General features: G+C 40.5%; 1 protein-coding gene across 3 annotated transcripts in view; it reads left to right on the plus strand.

The window, feature by feature from the left end:
- The window catches only part of TRAIP (TRAF interacting protein), a 57,061-nt gene that overhangs the window by 894 nt on the left and 34,323 nt on the right, over window positions 1–21,844 (plus strand). For all 3 annotated transcript variants that reach the window (XM_070738860.1, XM_070738861.1, XM_070738863.1), the window contains exons 2-5: window positions 6,095–6,195; window positions 8,498–8,555; window positions 12,867–12,950; window positions 17,583–17,622. In XM_070738860.1, the coding sequence (XP_070594961.1) occupies window positions 6,098–6,195; window positions 8,498–8,555; window positions 12,867–12,950; window positions 17,583–17,622 (280 nt within the window). In that variant the 5' untranslated portion in view covers window positions 6,095–6,097. The remainder of the gene's footprint in view (window positions 1–6,094; window positions 6,196–8,497; window positions 8,556–12,866; window positions 12,951–17,582; window positions 17,623–21,844) is intronic.

The raw sequence follows: 21,844 nt of genomic DNA on the forward strand, positions 1-21,844 counted from the left end.
TGATCCTTCTTTTCATTAAACTAGACATAGCCAGTTCCTGCAATCGTTCTTCATATGTTTTAGCCTCCAGTCCACTAATCATCTTTGTTACTCTTCTCTGTACTCTTTCTAGAGTCTCAACATCCTTTTTGCATCGTGGCAACCAAAACTGAATGCAGTATTCCAAGTGTGGCCTTACCAAGGCCTTATAAAGTGGTATTAACACTTTTAGTTTTGGATTTCCCCTATATATCTTTTTGTTTTCTTAATATTATTATGGCTATTTTCTTCTTCTTTATTTATCAGATTTCAGTTATATTTTGTCTTTCGTCTTCAAATTTGCTTATTAAAACTATTAAATATGAAAATAAATATGTAAATTATAGTATATATCTTCTATCCATTTTTTATGTACTGTATACTATTTTGATTACCAATTTACTTGTATATATTATATAATGGATGTATTAGATAAACAGTAAAGTATCGAGATAAGATGATTATGTTTATAAATATATAGAGAATGTAATGATTAACACAGTATCTAAGCAAATAAATAATTTTGATATCAGTCAGCTTTCAAATTAATAGTTATTACTGCTATTCTATGTATATTATACAGGAAATGTGACAAATAGTTAAATAGATAGATAAAAAATAAGTAAACAATGCTATCTCAGTGTCAATAAGATTGTAAATTAGTAATATTACTATATTGTAAGTACTATAGTATTACTTACTCTATTTCCCATACATCAATTATCCTTCTATATTGTTGTACTTATGATAACATATAATAATTAACCAATTAGTTCATACACATATTAAAATGCTTAAACTACTTATGATGTTAAGATCCAGAGGTAGTAATTGTTATAATCTTTTTATAGTTTAACATATTCTGTAAATAATATATTTCTATGATGAATCTTTTTAATAAGTAAGAAATGAGAGGAAGTACAATAGATGAAAAGATTAAAGTATTAGGAGGAAAGAGAGAGAGTAAATTCCACTAGTGTATATTTATAATATACGTTAGTATAGATTGCAATAATATTATAATATAGGTGTATAAATTTTAAATATGTAAATAAGAGTAGAGATAACTATACTGCACACAAAAATAAAGGGAACACTTAACACAATATAATTCCAAGTAAATCAAACTTCTGTGAAATAAAACTGTCCACTTAGGAAGCAACACAGAATGACAATCCATTTCACATGCTGTTGTGCAAATGGAATAGACAACAGATGGAAATTATTGGCAATTATCAAGACACATTCAATATAGGAGTGGTTCTGCAGGTGGGGACCACAGACCACATATCAGTACCAATGCTTTCTGGCTGATGTTTTGGTCACTTTTGAATGTTGGTTGTTGGTGGTAGCATGAGACGGACTCTACAACCCATACAAGTGGCTCAGATAGTACAGCTCATCCAGGATGGCACATCTATGCGAGCTGTAGCAAGAAGGTTTGCTGTGTCTGTCAGCGTAGTATCCAGAGGCTGGCGGCGTTACCAGGAGACAGGCCAGTACACCAGGAGACATGGAGGGGGCCATAGGAGTGCAAGAACCCAGCAGCAGGACCGCTACCTCCACCTTTGTGCAAGGAGGAATAGGAGGAGCACTGCCAGAGCACTGCAAAATGACCTCCAGCAGACCACAAATGTGCATGTGTCTGCACAAACGGTTAGTAACTGACTCCATGAGGATGGTATGAGGGCCCGAGGTCCACACATGGGGGACAACACCGTGCAAGACGCTTGGCATTTGCCACAGAACATCAGGATTGGCAAATTCACCACTGGCGCCCTATGCTCTTCACAGATGAAAGCAGGTTCACACTGAGCATATGTGACAGAGTCTGGAGACTCTGGAGCGATCTGCTGCTTGCAGCATCTTTCAGCATGGCAGTGGGTCAGTAATGATGCGGGGTGACATTTCTTTGGAGGGCTGCACAGCCCTCCATGTGCTCGCCAGAGGTAGCCTGACTGTCATAAGGTACTGAGATGAGATCCTCGTACCCCTTGTGAGACCATATGCCGGTGCGGTTGGCCCTGGGTTCCTCCTAATGCAGAACAATGCCAGACCTCATGTGGCTGGAGTGTTGTCAGCAGTTCCTGCAAGATGAAGGCATTGAAGCTATGGACTGGCCCGCCCATTCCCTAGACCTCAATCCGATTGAGCACGTCTGGGATATCATGTCTCGCTCCTTCCACCAACGTCACGTTGCACCACAGACTGTCCAGGAGTTGGCAGATGCTGTAGTCCAGGTCTGGGAGGAGATCCCTCAGGAGACCATCCACAACCTCATCAGGACCATGCCCAGGCGTTGTAGGGAGGTCATACAGGCACATTGAGGCCACACACAATACTGAGCCTCATTTTGACTTGTTTTGAGGACATTACATCAAAGTTGGATCAGCCTGTAATGTGTTTTCCACTTTAATTTTGTGTGTGACTCCAAATCCAGGACTCCATTGGTTAATAAATTTTATTTCCATTGATGATTTTTGTGTGATTTTGTTGTCGGCACATTCAACTTTGTACAGAACAAAGTATTCAATGAGAATATTTCATTCATTCAGATCTAGAATGAATCCCTTTATTCCCTTTGTTCCCTTTATTTTTTTGAGCAGTAATTTTCAGGTGGAATATAAAGAAGGGGATAGAGCTGATATAGATCTGGAAGACAGAGGATTGTGTTTCAGTATTGAGATAGACTCACAAAAAAAGGGAAATAGGCATATATAAATTAATATCCACTAAAATGTTTATATTTCATATGTAGTTAAAATAGTTGATATATCTACATCCGTTCTTTTATGTTGTTTAGTCTCGGATTTCTTCTTTGAATGTTGTCATTTGGTTCCCTTTCGTTCGGTCTTTGTCTATCTTTTTTTTTTAATTTAATTTATTTATTTTTAATATTTTTTATTGATTTAAAAATATAAAACACACACACAACATACAACAAATGCTCAGTGATTTGTGCCCACCACCAGACAACATTCATATTCCCCTACCAAAATGGGGGCATATTTTATATATACCATTTTAACTCAAGAGCAATATATCTATTTACAAATTATAAAGTGATTCCGATTTATTCCTTATAGCTTGGTCTCAAATTCTATTAACCATATATCCTCTTACCTTGTCCCATTGTCCCAACAGTTCTCGTAAATCAGTTTAATTAGCCGAATTCCTCCTCTTGTCCATAATCTCAAATTGAATATGATCCACCATGTACCGGTACCAATTTTGTATTGTCCATTTTGTCGCATCCTTCCAACCCAGGACTATTACCATCTGAGTGCTTTCTATCACTGCTTGCTTTATTTCTCTAAATTCTCCCATCTCATTGCTTTTAACTAATAATGCCATTTCCTTTGTAATTGTCCATCATATATTTAACATCTTATTAATATCCTCTTGCACTTTTTTTCCAAAAGTTCTGCACTACCGGGCATTCCCAAAACATGCATATACACTCCTTTATCTTGACACCCATGCCAACATGTATTTTTAACATTCTGCTGGAAATATGCAAGTTGAACGGGTGTATAATATCACTTATGTAATATTTTCCTTCTCACTTCCCTAACCCTTGTATTCTTAATTTTCCTTATATTCCACTCTGCCACCGTTTAGTCAATCCTTGGATCACATACCCATCTGACTGCACTAACATCCTATACATATTATTTGCTTGCACCTTGGTACCCTCACTTTTTTCTCTTATTTTCTCTAACTCTATCTCCTCCCTAAATAGTGCTTCTTTATTCTCTGTTTCATTCAGATATTTTTCATATTGCATTTATTTGTAGCCATCTTCCCTTACCCAACCACCATTCTATACGATTTCTACTTGGCCTCCCATCCTTCTCATATAACTGTTCTATTTTAGTTATCCCTCTTCCCTTCAACTCTCCTATAACCCTATTTAGATTTGTTTCATTATCTCTATTACATATAACAATTACAGTTTTGATTTAAATAATGCTATTTTCCCCTGCCATTTTTTCCAAATTTCCATGGTCCCTTTCAATGGACCTATTAATTTATCTAGATCGCTCTTATTCCACCTTATAAAAATTAATTCTCTATTCTTGATCCCATTCATCTCTTTTTCTAATTTCACCCATTTATTTTCAAATAATTGCAACTCCATTAATCTTTCAATTTGAAATGCATCTCTATACAACTCCAAACAGGGAATTCCTCATCCACCCTTTTTTCATTAGCTATTAACTACTGTGTCTATCAATCACCCCCTGTCAAATCTTCTTAAGTGCCAGTTTTTAGTCGTCTTTGCTCAGACTTTCTGTCTGGCTGACCTTTCTTGTAGGCCAAACATTGTCATTTTAAATACCCTACACAGGCTTTTCTCTCCTTTATAGTCCAATCTCCTTCAATTCACTGTCTACTTCTTAATTCTCTATTTCTGCATTGTCACAGTTGTTTCTGTTTCCTCCTTTCTCTCACCACTAAGTTCTGAATTTGGATATTGTTGTACATACTCCTGGTCAGTTGGAGGATGATGAAGATATTGAGGACTCAGATTCAGATAGTGTTTATGAATTAGTGGGGGGGCTGGGGTTACAGGTAGTAGAACAGGTGGGAGGCCAGCCACAGGATGGGGCTATGAGTTCAGGATCTAGTGAGGGGGAATCAGATGTTCGCTGGGTTAACCCTAAATTCAGAAGGGCCCAAAAACGTAGAGAACAGGTGTCTGGAAGAAGATATTAAGGAGAGGAATGGGTTAAATACTGTGGTGATGTATTTGGCACGTCAGGGGGTCAGTGGGGAAGAAGGGTGGAATTTCAACATTGCCGAAGAGAAAAATGGATGTTTTTCTTGCCGCTCTCAAGTAAGCAAAAGTATTCTGTGTTGATTAACAGACAGGGGTGCTGTTTTAGAAATCATGCTGTTAGGAAAATAAATCTTGTTAAGTGGAGAAGGAAAAGGAATGTGAGAAATGCAGTTAAGGGAAATAACGGATCAACAGATAAGTGCCTGTATGAAATGTGTTTGAATTCCAGAAGAGCAGAGAAATAAATGGAGTTTCTTTATTCATGAAATAATGCATTTAATAAGCGTTATTTGTAATTGCTAAATTTCTACCAGAAACCAGAACAGATATCTCCTTTCGCCATTGTAGTTGGGTCACCTGTTTACTGTTTCCTTCCTGATATTGTGAGTGTCTTCTTTTTATAGATGCAATCTGTTGCAATAGTTAGTTTCCTAATACTGTACTTTGTGGTTCGCCGTAGCTTCAGATCCGCCATGTTAAAGAAACAAAGGCAGATGATTTTGTCTCGGATAGAGAGGGTGCCCTCTGCCACAGCAGGCAAATGCCTTCGCCTCGCTACCTCCTGGGACACCCGTCTCCCATTTTGTCCTTCAGACTTTCGTGCCTCAAAGGGTTTCCAGAAAAATGAAAATAAGGCAGCTTCAAGGAACAGAGATCATTCTTCTCCAGCTGCGGCGCCTCGCATCACCACCAGAAGTCGAGCTGTACAGATTTCTGTTCTGCTTTACAAGTTGCTCAGTTAGGAAATTGGGTTCAATAGTGAAATAACGTCAGATGGGAGTAGTATAGGATGTTTTGTATATCAATTGTAGTTTGGAAGGAGAGGAAGACATTTTTGAGAAGTGACATTCTTATTTACTTTAAATGCTTATTACATCATGTTCGGATTTGTAAAAAGCCCCTGTGAAGTGGATAAATAAATACAAAAATAATGTTGAGCTTTGATATTTGTATTTGTTCTTCAGTCATCAAACACAACGTAATGTTCTGGATCACTGATATGGGCTGTTCTATTCTGGATATTCAATGTATATACATGTGATAGAAGTTCTAGATATCTACAGAGATTCTTGGCGATCCAGTCATGTTGTGAACTGAAGAAGAGCTGAAGAGGTTTTTTGGATGAGAAGTGAAATGTTTTCAAACAAAGCCCAAAAACAAAGAACCTTGGAACAAGTTCTAGATAAATTGTCCTGTGCAACTATTTATTTAAAATCCTTTAAAAGGGGTGTTTTCCTTTGTAGAAGAAGGTCTTCCATGCTTGATTCTTACATTGTTCTTTTGAAATTATAGATCATGCCGATCCGTGCCCATTGTACCATCTGTTCTGATTTTTTTGATAATAAGACTGATGTTGCAGCTATTCACTGTGGACATACTTTCCACCATTTGTGGTGAGTATATGGATAAAAATGGTGTTAGATGTTCTTGAAGAACATAAGTCTTGAGACTTATGTTTTACTACATTGCTTTTCACCTTGTTTCTGCATATATAATACAGTAGAAATCCTGTTTTTTATTAGATTGATGACATTAGATTGATGACATTGAGGTATATGTATTAGTTCTGTTTAGGAAATATAAATTAATAGATTCTCAGTTTTTAACCCTGCTGTTCTCTTCAAAAACACTATACACTTGTACTCTTCCTGGGTCTATTTGACCCGGACCAAAAATTGCTTATTTTAGGTACTTATATTTGGTCTTTTTGAAAGCTTTTTTCACTTGGAAAATAGTTTGAACATTTCTGCACACAATGAAATGAAAATTGAACTGAAAAAAATAATGCTTATTGTTTTATTTTGCACATAAAAGCCCCCCCCCCAATTTTGTGATTTTTTTTTTCAATTTATAGATAGTTTTGCCTGCAAAATGCATCCTATTTTACTAAAGTTGGTGTGGGATTGGTAACTTGAACATTTCTGAACATAATGATATGAAAATTGAACTGAAAAAATTAATGCTTATTGGTTTATTTTGCTCATAAAAGGCCCTCCTCCACCACCACCCCATGCTTATACTCAAGTAGGCATATACTCGAGTAGGCTTATACTCGAGTAGGCTTATGCTCGAGTATAAGACTCCATGGTCTTATATTTGAAAATAAACAAATAAGCATCAATTTTTTTCAGTCAATTTATATTTTTCTTCTGATCAGGAATGTTCTATTTCATATATCAAACCTTTTGGGGGGAAATCCCTTGGAGATTTGTAACCATCCCCCAGCATCAGCTGTTTGTGAACAAAGGCTGATTTTTCACAAAAATGGGATGCAGGGGAGGGGGTTCAGGACTGCAAAAATAGCTATATTCGGTGTATAAGACACACTGACATTTCCACCCTATTTTAGGAGGGAAAAGGCTGCATGTTATACTCCAAAAATACGCTATATATACATACACATGTACAAACACACACACATATACAGTCATACCTCGTCTTACGAACCTAATTGGTTCCAGGGGGAGGTTCATAAGACGAAAGGTTCGTAAGACGAAACATTGTTTCCCATAGGAAACAATGTAAAGTCAATTAATCCGTGCAACCAAAAAAAAAACCCCGCAAAAAAACGGCGTTCGGCGACTGCTGGGAAGCCGCGCGGATGTTTTAAAAGGTGACAGTCGGCCTGGGGGGCTTCCCAGCAACCTCCCGAACCCGGAAGTTCGGCAAAAGTTCGGGGTTCGGGAGGTAGCTGGGAAGCCCCCCAGGCCGGCTGTCACCTTTTAAAACAGCCGCGCGGCTTCCCAGCAGCTTCCAGAAGCCGAACGCCAAACCCGAACTTCCGCGTTCAGCGTTCGGCGTTCGGCGACTGCTGGGAAGCCGCGCGGCTGTTTTAAAAGGCGACAGCCGGCCTGGGGGGCTTCCCAGCAACCTCCTGAACCCCGAACCCGGAAGTTCGGCAAAAGTTCGGGGTTCGGGGGGGTGCTGGGAAGCCCCCCCAGCCCGGCTGTGACCTTTTAAAATAGCCGCGCGGCTTCCCAGCTGTCTCCCGAAGCCGAACGCCAAACCCGAACTTCCGCGTTCGGCGTTTGGAGACAGCTGGGAAGCCGCGCGGCTGTTTTAAAAGGTCACAGCCGGGCTGGGGGGCTTCCCAGCACCCCCCTGAACCCCGAACTTTTGCCGAACGTTCGGGGTTCGGGGGGGTGCTGGGAAGCCCCGCCGCCTGGCTGTCACCTTTTAAAACAGCCGCGCGGCTTCCCAGCAGTCTCCGAACGCCGGTTCGTAACTCGAAAAAAGTTCGTAAGAAGAGGCAAAAATTTTCTGAACCCCGGGTTCGTATCACGAGTTGTTTGTAAGACGAGGGGTTCGTATCTTGAGGTACCACTGTATATCACAATGCTCCAAACATAAAATAACCTCATAGGCTAAATATATACACTGAGCTTGGTTGTTTTATTGCAGATAGGTTATTACCCAAACTAGGCAACATTGCAAGTGTAACAAGTGTAACACTTGCAATGTTACCTAGTAACACTCAAGCTCAGAGAGCACCAAGCATTCCTCATTTCAACTCTGAGCAAAAATATTCTCCTTTATTTATACTAATATCCTAAACTAAAATGTGGTTGACCAGCTTGCGCTATATTGTATTATGTAAAAAACAACTATGGTATTACTTGTTTGGCTTTGATTTTTTTTTCCTATTTAACAAAATCCAATATTTTTGTTATCCATTCCCTCTGTCATTTGCCCTAGTCTCATCCAGTGGTTTGATACTGCACCAAGTCGGACCTGTCCACAGTGCAGAATCCAGGTAGGTCTTGCAGTGTTTGCTAGTAGAAACAAGTTTGTTGTTTAAATTTAGTTGTACGGCTTGCCTTTTTTTTTTTCTGGGAAAGACATAAAAAATAGTCCTGAATTTCAGAGAGGAGTACCCACACATGTGGGTGGGCGTTTTGTCCCTGGCACCACGTCAGCAGCATCAGGAGGACAACAGATGACTAATCCCGCCACTTTGGACTGCCGCCAGAAAGGCAGCTCCCACGTTTCCTCCTGGTGGCTGCAGCGACGCTGGCGATCCGTCCGCTAGCCGCTCCGAGCGCTGTGGGAACGCCCACCCCTCTCACAGTCCCGTCCCGGGCTGTCAGTAAAGGGGCTGCTTCCCCCTGCCAGCTTGCTCAGAACATTCAAACTAAAGAAAACCTTCGCCGGCCTCCACAGAGAAGAAAGGAAGAGAGAGAACGAGAGAGAGAGAGAGCAACAGGGAGAGAGAGAACAAGAGAGAAAGCATGAGAGAGAGAGAAAGAACAAGAGAGAGAGAAAGAAAATGAGAGAAAAAGAGAGAAAGAGGGAGAGAAAGAATGAGAGAGAGAGAAGGAACAAGAGAGAGAACGCATGAGAGAGAGAAAGAACAAGAGAGAGAGAGAGAAAGAAAATAAAGAGAAAAGGGGGAAAGACAGGAGAAATACCAAGAAATGAGACAGTGGTATAAATTTGAGGAGGGATGATTGATGATTGACTGTATTTATAAGGGGATGTTACATAGGATTGTATATATGAGGGGGTTATGTATGTATGTATGTATTTATTTATTTATTTATTTATTTATTAGATTTGTGTCATTTTGGTTGGTGGTGTGCCCCAGGATTTTGTAAATGTAAAAAATGTGCCGCGGCTTAAAAAGTTTGAAAATCACTGCTGTCGGCCATTTGGGATTTCTGAATAAAATATAGCCTGTAAATAAAAGAAATATATTTTCTTTAACAAGAAAAAAGAAAAATAAGAGGGAATCTTGTATTTCCTTTTCTTTCCTGTTAAAAGCTGGGTCTCTACACATTTAATTTGAGTGGATGCCTTCAACCTCAATTGAAGATTTAGCCAATGAAATTCAGCAACAAAAAAGTCACTAAATCAGTGATGGCGAACCTGTGGCAGTCCAGTTGGACTGCCACAGGTTCGCCATCACTGGAAGAATTCCCCCTCCCCCTCACTTATCTTAGTTCATGGCACCCCACACAAGTTAAATAACAGCAAGACCAACAAAAGAAACCAACTGACAGGTTAACAAAGAAGTCACTAAACAGGTAAGTTAAATAATTATACATATTTGTTATTTAAACTATAAATATCACAAAATTATGTTTTTTTTCTCAAGGTGACACACCACCCGAGTTATGCTCAGTTTTTTGGCGAATTTTGACACACCAAGCTCAAAAGGTTGCCCATCACTGTCCTAGAACGTTCTTAGAGCAGATCTTTCATATCTCTCTCTCTCCCTCCCTTCCCCATACACAGAGAGATAGGAGAGAGAGAGAGAAACCCATTTCTCACAAAAGAAAAAAACTCCAAGAGCTACAAAACCTGGGTAGGAATGGCTGGAGGGTCATGTGACTGGGTGAGAGTTACATTGGCCACACACAACCATGTTTTCTCACAGTGTTTTCAGTGAGAAACTGACCCAAATGGCTCTTTGAGTGTTTAAGGTTGCAGACCCCTGGTATAAAGTCTCCTGCTTGAACAGGAGGTTGGACTAGAACACCTCTAAAATCCAATTATTATTATTATTATTATTATTATTATTATTTATTAGATTTGTATGCCGCCCCTCTCCAAGGACTCGGGGCGGCTCACAACAATATAAACAGTGTACAAATCCAATTTTAAAATACAATTTAAAACCTTTATAATAAAATAAAATAATCACACAACCAATCGAACCATACACCAGCCTTGACAATTGGGGTGTGTGTTATTTTATTTTATTTGTTTGTTTGTTTGTTTGTTTGTTTGTTTATTTATTGGATTTGTATGCCGCCCCTCTCCGTAGACTCCGGGTGGCTAACAACAGTAATAAAAACAGCATATAACAATCCAATATTATGATTATGGTTATGATTATCATTATTATCATTATCCTCATCCTGCGGGAACTTCAAGAGTTTCATAGTTTCCCCATGCCTGGTGGCAAAGATGAGTTTTTAATAACTTACAAAAGGCGAGGTGGGTGGGGGCAGTCTTAATCTCTGGGTGGAGTTGGTTCCAGAGGGCCGGGGCCGCCACAGAGAAGGCTCTTCCCCTGGGTCCCGCCAGACGACATTGTTTAGTCGACAGGACCCGGAGAAGGCCAACTCTGTGGGACCTAATCGGCCGCTGGGATTCGTTCTAATTGCTTTTAATAGACATCCCATTAATCATGTATTTTTCAAGCATTAACATCTATTTTTCAAGCATAAACATTAATCATGTATTTTTCAAGCCGCCCCGAGTTTTCAGAGAAGGGCGGCATACAAATCTAAATCATCATGATCATCATTATTGGCAAATGAATTTATAGATTATTATACTGTAAGGTTTGTTTGTTATGGAGTTAAATGTTGCTTCTCTTATGCTAAGTTTGTTGCACACTGTAGAAATTGACTTGTTACTATTCATCAATGTTAGGTAGCCTGAGTATTACAAAACTGGCTGCCAACATAGAAGAGAATTTGGTAGGGGATAGCTGCATTGAATTACAGGTTTATTTAAAGATTTACTAGTATAATTCTGACCCAATTTAATATTTTGACATCAAGATTCTGTTGACAGTTATTGCTCAAGTAAAGATGCTCAAATCTAGAGTAATCTAATTTAGAATTAAAAATGCACTTGAACAATAGCTCAGTTGCAACTTTTAAAAATTTCTTTCAGTGCACTTTGAATGCGAATTATTTCATTAATTTTAGGAGAGTTTATGAAGTTCTTTTCTTCTTGAAATTACTAAATTTAAATTCCAGTTAAATCGGTTATGTAATATGTTCCATTCAGCTTTCCACTTATGTTTTGAAAGCTTCCATCAGGATCTTTAGTGTTTTCCCTCTGCAACAGAGAATGAAGTACCAAGTTTCAAATGGTAATCAAATGTCAAGTGCTGAGCAGTGTGTTCTTATTTAATTGTGTTTCCACCTTTTTCTGGCCTTGCCAGGGTTTGGCCCTTGTTGCTCTTCTGACTTGTTGGTTTCCTCTATTGTTCCCCATCTCTTGCATCTCCGGTTACCATGAAGCAAGAACAAAATAACATCTTGTGAAGGATTATGCAATTAGCGAGTGCCATGATTGTATATAATCCTTTGAACACAAAGCTGTAGCTTGCACGGGGGAGGTGGGGGATAGCTATCACATTCAATTTCATTTTCTTTTTTTATAAAGCAAATAGCACATATTTGGATTTGGCACAGCATGAGCTCAGCCTCAGCTGCTAAGCTTGAAACTGCCAGAGAACATATTGCACTGACTTTCCAAAGGTGTGTGATCTATGTTGTCAATATTCCAAAACTGTGCTGTGCAAATTTGGGAAGGAGTGCAGAGTGGCAATGGAAATGGGAAATGTGTCACCTTAGGGCAGTGCTTCTCAAATAGTGGGGTGCGCCCCTCCTGGGGAGGGGTGGAACGATGCTGGGGAGGGCGTGTGATTCCGTACTTTTTTTTTGCCGCAGGGGGTAGGGCATGCCTACCTGACACTTGGATTAATACCTCTGTTGCGTTCCTTGGTGTTGTATCCAGGGCAGCCCGTTCCAAAAGAAAACATCTCAAGAGTTCAATCAAAGTTCTCAAACTCGTGAGATGTTTTCTTTTAGAATGGGCTGCCCTGGACAGAACTCAAACTCAACCCAGACAAGATGGAGTGGCTGTGGGTCTTGCCTCCCAAGGACAATTCCATCTGTTCGTCCATTACCCTGGGGGGGGGGAACTCCTGACCCCCTCAGAGAGGGTTCGCAACTTGGGCGTCCTCCTCGATCCACAGCTGACATTGGAACATCATCTTTCGGGCAAAATGTTTAATACTTCCTAAGGAGGGGCGTAACAGAAAATTATTGAGAAGCACTGCCTTAGGGTTAGTCCCATGTGTTTGGTAGGTTACATTAATATCCCTGCTGTGCTTGAATCCTTAAATATATGTTTCTAATCTTGCAGAATTTGGATGTACAATGGATCTACAAATGCATATTATGTTAATGTTGAGGAAAGCTTTGTATTGTTTTTTAATGTTCTGAGATAACTTTATCGTATTGTGTTGCAATAAAATACAAATTATTGTTTTAGAAACGATTGTTCATATTCATTAACATTTTTTACATGTTTTCTGTAGGTTGGGAAAAGACACATAATCAACAAATTGTTTTTTGATGTTGCCCTAGAAGAGCAATCCGAACTGGATGCAGAAAGTCTACAGGTAGGAAAATTGGACTTTTGGAAAATTGGAAAATTACACCGATTCCAGGTAGTCCCCTTTAGTGGCCACAATTGAGGCAGATGACTCCATCATTAAGTGAAGCAGTCCCTAAATACAATTGCAAGCGTGCTTATGATCATACTTTGCTATTTATTTATTGATTGATTGATTGATTGATTGATTGATTGATTGATTGATTGATTGATTGATTGGATTTGTATGCCGCCCCTTTCCGTAGACTCGGGGCGGCTCACAACACAATAAAACAGTTCATGACAAATCTAATAATTTACAATTTAAAATATTTTTTTAAAAAACCCATTATTAAGCAGACATACATACAACCATACCATACATAAATTGTATAGGCCCGGGGGAGATATCCTTTGCTGTACAGATCTGAAAGGTTGTAAATGCAAGGATTGGTCCCAAAGTTACTTTTTTGACATTGGCCATAACTGCAAATGGTCACTGTACAAGATAGCCTCTAAATGTACTTGGAATAAGATTACTATTTCCAGTAAATACTTAACCCTTATGAGATCTAAGGTGAATTTGCTTCTACATTCCTTTTTATTTCAAACTTCATGCAGGTGGCATGGCCTTTTCCTTTTTACCTTGACTTTATTTAATGAGTCTATTGTTAACTCTTTAAACATTATATTTAAACTAGAATTAAGTGGATTCTGCTACTGGTATATTTTTAATGATTGAGATGCATTTTTTACCCCCAGTATCATAAGTCTTTCCTTGTAGCAGTTTTAATTATTGCATGCTGCCTGCAGTTGCGCAATAGGCAGCCATTTAAATCATTTAAATAAATAAAGCCTCAGAAGAATTTTTGCTTTCCCTTCTCTTAGTTAACATCTACATGAGAATTGCGGGCCACAACATCCAATGGCATGGGAGTAGGTTTCATAAATATGCTGATGAGGCACAGTTGTATATTCCAGCTGACCAGCTGTTGAGACGCTGTCGTGTTTGGAAGCTTTTAGGATCTCGATGGAAAAGAACAGGTTCAAACCCGGCAAAACTGACAGATTGGCTATGTTCAGGAATTTCCCCTCTTTTAATTCTTGAAAAGACTGCATTTCTCCAAGTGGTACTCATGTTTAATTTGAGGGTGCACTTTGGCTTATGGCTTGCATTCATTGAAAAAGTGGCAACTCTATCTAGGAGAGTTTTTTGCATAGACCTACAGATCCATTATATTCAGATTAGACCCTTGGCCAACAGATTATTCTTAGTCATTCATGCTACAGTCACCTCCCATTTGAACTGTAGCTATGCACAAGGGACGCAGAATATATTTTTCTATGCCTCTATTTTCACAATTACCCTGGAAAGTAGTGAACTACAGTTATAACTCAAAGTGCTGATTGTTCATGGATCAGGAATTAGATATTTTCAATCCTGCCTACTAGTCCTTATAAGATATGATCCAAGCCCAGTCTACAAAACAATGTCAGTTTGTGAAACTCTAGAGATATGCTTCTCTATTATTGCTCCTGGCCTCTGGGATAGCATTCCTCTTGAGGTCCCTTTGGGCTCCAACTTTGCTGACCTTTAGGAAATCAATAGAAAGTTGCTTTTCCCTGAATCAAGGCGATGTGTGAATTGCTTGAATGGTGGCTGTTTGATTTTTGTGCATTTCCTAATCCACTGTTATTGCTATATTTGGTCTTGTTTGCTGCCTCACATCCTTTGAGGAAACCATAATTGAGACAATCAATTATGAAATGTTCAAGTTGCTGTAAACTTGAGAAAAGGGAATAATTTGCAGTTTTTGAAATATTCTAAGAAAACAGTTAAATGTGGACGTGCAGCACTTCAGATAGGAAGATAAAAAGGTACTTAATATTAACACCTCTGTATAAAGGTGTGTCTGTTTTACAGATGCACTGACAGATATAGTGTGTATGCTCACATCCACTCCGAAGCATTTTTATTTTTGGGGGCGGGGGGGTTGGATCTGAAGCACTATACATCTCCACTGTTAAATTATATATTGTAATCTAGTGGGGGGGGGTTATAAACTCACTTTTTCATGCAGTCGGAACCATTAAGGTATCTAATGGTAGAAAGCGATTCTAGAATAAAAATGTTAAAATGCTAAAATGCTTATAAGGTGCCAATCCAAACATGCTGAGTCTGTGCAGATGTTTTACTGTAATAAATTGGTAGGAGTACAAAGTGGCTTGTAGCATTCCAACTATGTAGGGAACTAGGATATAGTAGCCTATGCCCCCTACTCTTTACTTAAATATGTAGGTGTTGGTACTATGTACAAGACAGTTGGGTTGGCAATATACAAACAAGCTAACAATGAATGTTTGTTTTTATTGAAGTACTATAGCTTCAAGAGGTAGTGTTGCAAATTGCCATAAGAGGGAGCCTCTCTCTGCTCCCTCTGTTCTTTCTGCTGATTCACTGAGGCTGATGTAGTAAGCTCTGTGATAGTTTGATGTATTTGTAAGTTGTAATGTATGTCTGATGTGTAAGATAAAGACAGGCTTGTAACATTATTATTGTGTTGACTCTGCTATTTCTAATGTAAACACTATTTTATACACTTTAATGTATCTGTCTTGTATGACTGAATAATTCTCCTGGATATCTGTTGGAATCCCAGATTTTCCTCTATATATGTCCTTGATAACTCAAGGGTTCTGCACACTCCTTAATAGTAGGTCTATATATAAATGATATTCTTGGCATATTTTGTGTGAGCATGGCACAGCTTATAAGCAAGCATGAAATGGAGATGATGATACTTTAAAGTTAATGGGGAAAATAAGCAAATGTTATAAGAACGTTCAGATTCATGCAATATGAGGAACACACAGTACTACACTATATTATGCTGTGGTAAATACAGGTTTGGAGACTTCAGAGAGAGAAAGTCAATATAATGGGGTTTGTGTCACACTAAATACTTTTAAACAGCTAGTGCTGTGGCCCCCGATCTTTTGGGCACCAGGGACTGGTTACATGGATAGGTTGAATGGAGCCTTTGAATGCAAAAACCGGGCAAACTGGAAGTTCGGAAAAATGGACTTCAGGTGTGCCAGAAGTGTTTTTCACACTTCCTTGAAGCGTCCAGAGCAGGGGTGGGCAATTAATTTTGCCATGGGGACGCATGAGAAATTGGGATGGTTTTAGAGGGCCGGATTAATATAATTAACTCAGTTCTACCTAATACTATATATTATTGGGTAGAACTGAGTTAGTTATATTGTAATTATAAATTATATATTATATTATATTTATTATATTTATTATATATATATATAATTATATATTATGATTATAATTATAAATTAACTGCCCTCCCCTTCCTTCCTTCCTTGTTCCCTCCATTTCTCCTGCCTTCCAACCTCCGCGGGCCGGTCACAGACAACGGGTGGGCCGCATCTGGCCCCTGGGCCGCATCTTTGCCCAGGCCTGCTCCAGAGTGTGAAAAATAGCACAGTGGGCAAACTGGAAGTCCATTTCCTTAATTTCCAGTTTGCCCGTTTTTTCACCGTCCAGGCTTCAGTGAGGCCTGGCCATATGCATGGGAACAGAGGGAGATTGTGTGGATGCACAGGGGGCAGTGCAGGAGTTGCACATGTGTGGGGAGGAGGGAATGAGTGTGGACACATTCGCGTGTGCTAGCACATGCACGCACACCCTTTTGGCACGCAACCCAAAAAGGTTCAACATCACTAATACAGGGTCTTCTCTGGGGTTGGACTAGAAGATCTCCAACTCTGTTATTCTGTATCCTATTCTGTATTGGATACATTTTTTTCTCTCTCTTTTTAAATTGAAAAGTGCCAATTGTTCCAAAGACCTCTTCAGTGTTCAGTTAATGAAATTTCGTCCAATTTAGTGTCTGTTTAACGCTGTCTGTTTCATGCAGCTGCTAATCTGCATCAGTAACATCCAAGCTCATTTGAATGAGCAGAAAACAGTGCTTTAATTACACTTAGTGTAAGTGTAACCATATGTCATTGCAAATTGTTGTGGGGTGGTTTTTTGGACTTCATTAATATAATAGATTTCGTAGATGCTGTTATACTTGAGTGCGTATTGAATGGGTCAGTTTTAATAGGTTTTCATATTAGTTAAAATAGGTGAATTTATTTTGCTGGGCAGAATATTGGCCTGATTGCCTTGTTAAATTAAAATATGAAAAGCTTTCTTCTGTGTGTGTTCTGAAATTGCTTACTAATTGAAAAATGAAACTGAAAAATACTTAATAAGATGATAATTTTTCTGATATTAATTCTTCAAGATCTTTTTTTTTTTTTAGCATTCCTGTAGTTTTAAAGTAGTTACAGTATTGTCAAAACTGTGATCCCATGGAGCTCTGGTGATCCATGGAGGCTGTTGCACTTTCCCTGCATTTGTGATAATAAATTAGTAGCTAAAAGTAGATTAACTGACAGTTATAAGGGAACAGACAAGTAACAACATGAATTATATAATATTCAGAAAATGAACAACAATGAACATATCGCACGTGTCTTGCTTTGACAGAGCCTGCCTGGCATTAGTATATACATTACCTAGATGTGCTTTAAAAAAAAAAAAAAACTTGTCTTAGACTTTGTTGTTTAACCTGATTAGATTCTCTTTGTGTTTCAGAATGAACTAGATAGAGTGAAAGCTCAGCTATCCATGAAAGGTGAGTTGAAAAATGAGTGGCCTGAGACAATAAAATATACTGTAAGCCAAGAACCTAATTGTTGTTATGCCTTTGTCCTAGTTTTTTTTTATACATCTGTATAAAATTTCTCCTGACTCCAAATTTGAGGAATGAAGTTTCTTCTGCCTGCACATGATAAAAAGTAAATGAAATATGGACTACTTGGCGCTGGATAGTTTGCTTGCGGACATTTTGTTATCTAAGTTGTAACATCTTCAGTGCTAGAAGGGAGTAAGGTTTCTCCTGTTTCTATTGGTACAGGTAGCCTTTGACTTACAACAGTTTGCTTTGCAGCCGTTCAATGTTAAAACAGCACTGAAAAAATTACTTTAAACCATTTTTCACACTTAACACCATTGCAGCTTTCCCATGGTTGTGTGATCAAAATTTTGATGCTTGGCAGCTGACTCATATTTAGACAGTTGCAGTATCCCAGTGATCTTCTGATCACTTTTTCTCACCTGACAAGCAAAATCAATGGGGAAGCCAGATTCACTTAATCATGCTATTAATTTAACAACTGTTGTGGTTCACTTAACAACTGTGGCAAGAAAGGATGTAATAGGAGGCTAAACTTCACAAATTTTTCACATAGCAACCAAAATTCTGGGCTCAATTTTCGTAAGTCGTGGACTACCTATAGTTCCTTGATTAAGCTGATTTACTATGTAATTGTTTGCGTAGACCATGTTAATTTTGCTGCTACTGTATATACACATGCAGGTGTTCTGGTCTACGGAGAGGGGCGGCATACAAATCCAATAAATATTATTATTGTTGTTGTTGTTGTTGTTGTTGTTTTATTTTTAGCTTTTTTATTGTCTCTTTTGAACGGTGTGTAAATGTTGTTTATCTCTGTGTGCCTGTTGATTTGTCTGTTGATCCCCTGATGGTTTTGGATTTTAGTTTGGTCTAGGATGCTTACTGTTTCCAAACTACAGTTAAGTCTATCCATGTGTTGTGAACTTAAGGCTGGGATCGACAAACCCAGGCGCCTGGTCGCCAGTGGCGCCTAGAAAATGTTGTCTGGCGCCTAGAAAATGTTGCCTGCTGTACTGTATGTATACAGCAGTGTTTTTCAACCGGTGCCGCGAGGTGGCTCCTGCAAGTGGGAGCTCCAGGGCTGAGGCTTCAGCCCTGGAGCTCCCACTTGCAGAAGCCGCCCCCCGGCTATTGCCCGCCGCCGCTACTCGCGCACCCCAAAATACCCCCCCTGCGTGCCCTTTTCCATGGGCGCGCAGTCCCCATTCTCCTGCCTGCCTGGGGGGGGGGCGGGGAGGCGCCGGCAGTAGAAGGCGCTGCCCCCGCCCGCCCGATCCGCTCCCTCTCCTCCTCTTCCGCTGAAAGAAACGCGCGGAAGCTGCCTGCTTGAGCCTCGCGTTGCTCCACCCCGCTTCGTCCTGCTTGTCATCCTCCGTTGCCAGGAAAGCCGGGTTTGTTTTCCGTGAAAGCAGCGCGCCTTTTAACACGCTGCTTTCCTGCACCAGCGACGTTTGGCTGCCGGGGGGGGGCGGGGAGGAGAAAATCCTCCCCCCCCCAGGAGCAGCAAAAGCCTAAGCGGCGGGGTGCGCCGTTTGCCTTCCGGCTCAGTCGCAGAGGCTTTTGCTGCTTGTGGAGGGGGGGGGGTTGGCGGTGCCGATGCCAAATGCTTTCCCTCCGCGGTGGGGGGTGCAGGGCAGGCGCAGTCAGCCCCAGGAGACAAAGATGGAATGAGAGAAAGGAAAGAGAGAGAAAGGGAGGGAGAGAAAGAAAAAGTGAGAGATAGAAAGGAGAGAGAGAAAGGGAATGAGAGAAAGGAAAGAGAGAGAAAGAGAGGGGGAGAAGGAAAGAGTGAGAGATAGAAAGGATAGAGAGAAAGAGGGAATGGAAAGAGAGAGAAAGGGAGGGAGAGAAGGAAAGAGTGAGAGATAGAAAGGATAGAGAGAAAGAGGGAATGAGAGAAAGGAAAGAGAGAGAGAGAAAATAAGAGAGAGAGAGCAACAGAGAGAGAAAGAACAAGAGAGAGAAAGCATGAGAGAGAGAAAGAACAAGAGAGAGAGAGAGAAAATAAGAGAACAAGAGAGAGAAAAAGATAGCAAGAGAGAGAGAAAGCAAGACAGATAGGGAGAGGAAAGGAGAGTGAGAGAAATGAGAACAAAAAGGGGAGAAAAAAGGAGAAATGAGAAAATGATTGAGGCAGAGAATGAGAGGAGAGTGAAACAAAAGAGAGAGAGAGGTGATTCTTGAAGCATATGGTAAAAAGCATCCAAATAATAAGAAACCCCCCCCCCAGCCCACACCTGTTTTTGAAAAGGATAAAAGAGAAAAAAAACCCAGCCCTCAACTGGTTTTGGAAATGGTTGGAGTGTGTATACATACACACACATAAGGGGGGGAGAGAGACAGGGATGGAAAAAGAGGAGAAGTGAGAGGGAGAAGGAATGAGGGAAAAAGGGAGGAAGAGAGAGAAATGAGAAACATGAGAGAGAAAAGGGGGAAAGACAGGAGAAGTACCCAGAAATGAGACAGTGGTATAAATTTCAGGAGGGATGATTGATGATTGACTGTATTTATAAGGGGATGTTACATGGGATTGTATATATGAGGGGGTTATTTATGTATGTATGTATGTATGTATGTATTTATTATTTATTTATTTATTTATTTATTTATTTATTTATTTATTAGATTTGTGTCATTTTGGTTGGTGGTGTGCCCCAGGATTTTGTAAATGTAAAAAATGTGCCGCGGCTCAAAAAAGGTTGAAAATCACTGGTATACAGTATATTTTTCCCGCCTTGTGTTTACGCCCAGAAATGGTACATCTTGGCTTCCGTAGCTCCGCCCATCAACCTCGGAGCGAGCTGCTTTCCCAGCGTCCCCTGCGCTTGCGTGCGTCTCTCCCTCCCCCCCTTGCCTCCATTCCGCCTCCTACTCGAACCCCTTCACTCCCCCCCACCGCACACAGACGCTCCGATCTTGGCCGCTCACCCGCCTTCGGAGAGAAGCGGAAGCCCCTCCCCTCCCAGCGTGAGGTTTTGTTCATTCCTCCTCCGGCCGCGTGCGCGGTGACTTCCGACAAGTAACCCCTCCTCCCCCCTCCCCCCCTCACCCGCGTCCCCGGCCCGGTCTCCCTTTCCTTCTTCTCTGTTTCGGTTTCTGACTAACGGTCTCCCCTCGGATCCCGACGGGAGTACAGCAGAGCCGGCTCGGCGGAGCCAGGCCTGCGCCGGGGGGGAGGGGGTGAAAGCGATGTCAGGTGGAGACTCGGCAGCTGCCGCGGCCTCCCCTCAGCCGTTGCCCTTCTCGCTGCCCAAGCCTCCCCCCCTGATGCAACTGAACCCCGGCGAAGGCGTGCGTCCTGTGGGACCTCCCGGGCCGGAACAGTCGCCGAAAAGCGCTCGCATGGGTGGCCGGCCGGACTGGCCTGCCGGGAAACCCGTCAGTCTTCTGGCGCCTCTCCTTCCGCCGCGCGGGGAACCCGAACCGCTCCTTCCCTTCGGGCCAGTAATCTCAACCACACCGGACTACGGTGTGGTTGAGATTACTGCATTGGCTCATCATTTTCGTAAACAGCTATCTCCACCTGAAAGTGATGACCAATGCATTCACTCACTCCTCAATGAGTGGTATGAGTTTAAGGTCCTTGGAAAAGGAAAGAAACTGTGTGAGCTTCTGGATTTGGCACTCTCCAACACCGAGAGATTTCCAGTTCTGGGAAACCTGTTGTCGATTGTAGCGGTGCTCCCTGTCTCAACCTCATGTTGTGAAAGAGGATTTAGTTTGATGAACATGGTCAAAAATAAATTCAGATCAAGGATGCAAGAAGAAAGTTTAAGTGACTTGTTTATGATCACCATGAATGGGCCATCTGTGAAGGCGTTTGATCCTGCCAAGGCTGTGGACCACTGGTACTTCAGCTCTAAAATCACAAGGCATGTTCATGGCCACAAAACGCAAAGTGAAAAACACTAGAATGTTGCCTAAAATCTAAAATATCAAAATATAATATTTATTATCTTTAAAAGTAAAATGTTGTTTATAACGTTTGTAATGTTTTTTTTGTTAAATTAAAAACCAAGTTTGCTTAAAAAAAATTCTGGCTCCTAAATTTTTTGGCTGGCTCCTAGATTCTGAACAACTTTGTCGACCCCTGACTTAAGGAGTTTTTATGGTGTCTTCTGACTCCTAACTGGTATTCATGGGTGCAATCCAAAACACT

The sequence above is a fragment of the Erythrolamprus reginae genome, chromosome 2 (genome assembly GCF_031021105.1).
Source record: "Erythrolamprus reginae isolate rEryReg1 chromosome 2, rEryReg1.hap1, whole genome shotgun sequence".
In the NCBI taxonomy this organism is placed as follows: domain Eukaryota; kingdom Metazoa; phylum Chordata; class Lepidosauria; order Squamata; family Dipsadidae; genus Erythrolamprus; species Erythrolamprus reginae.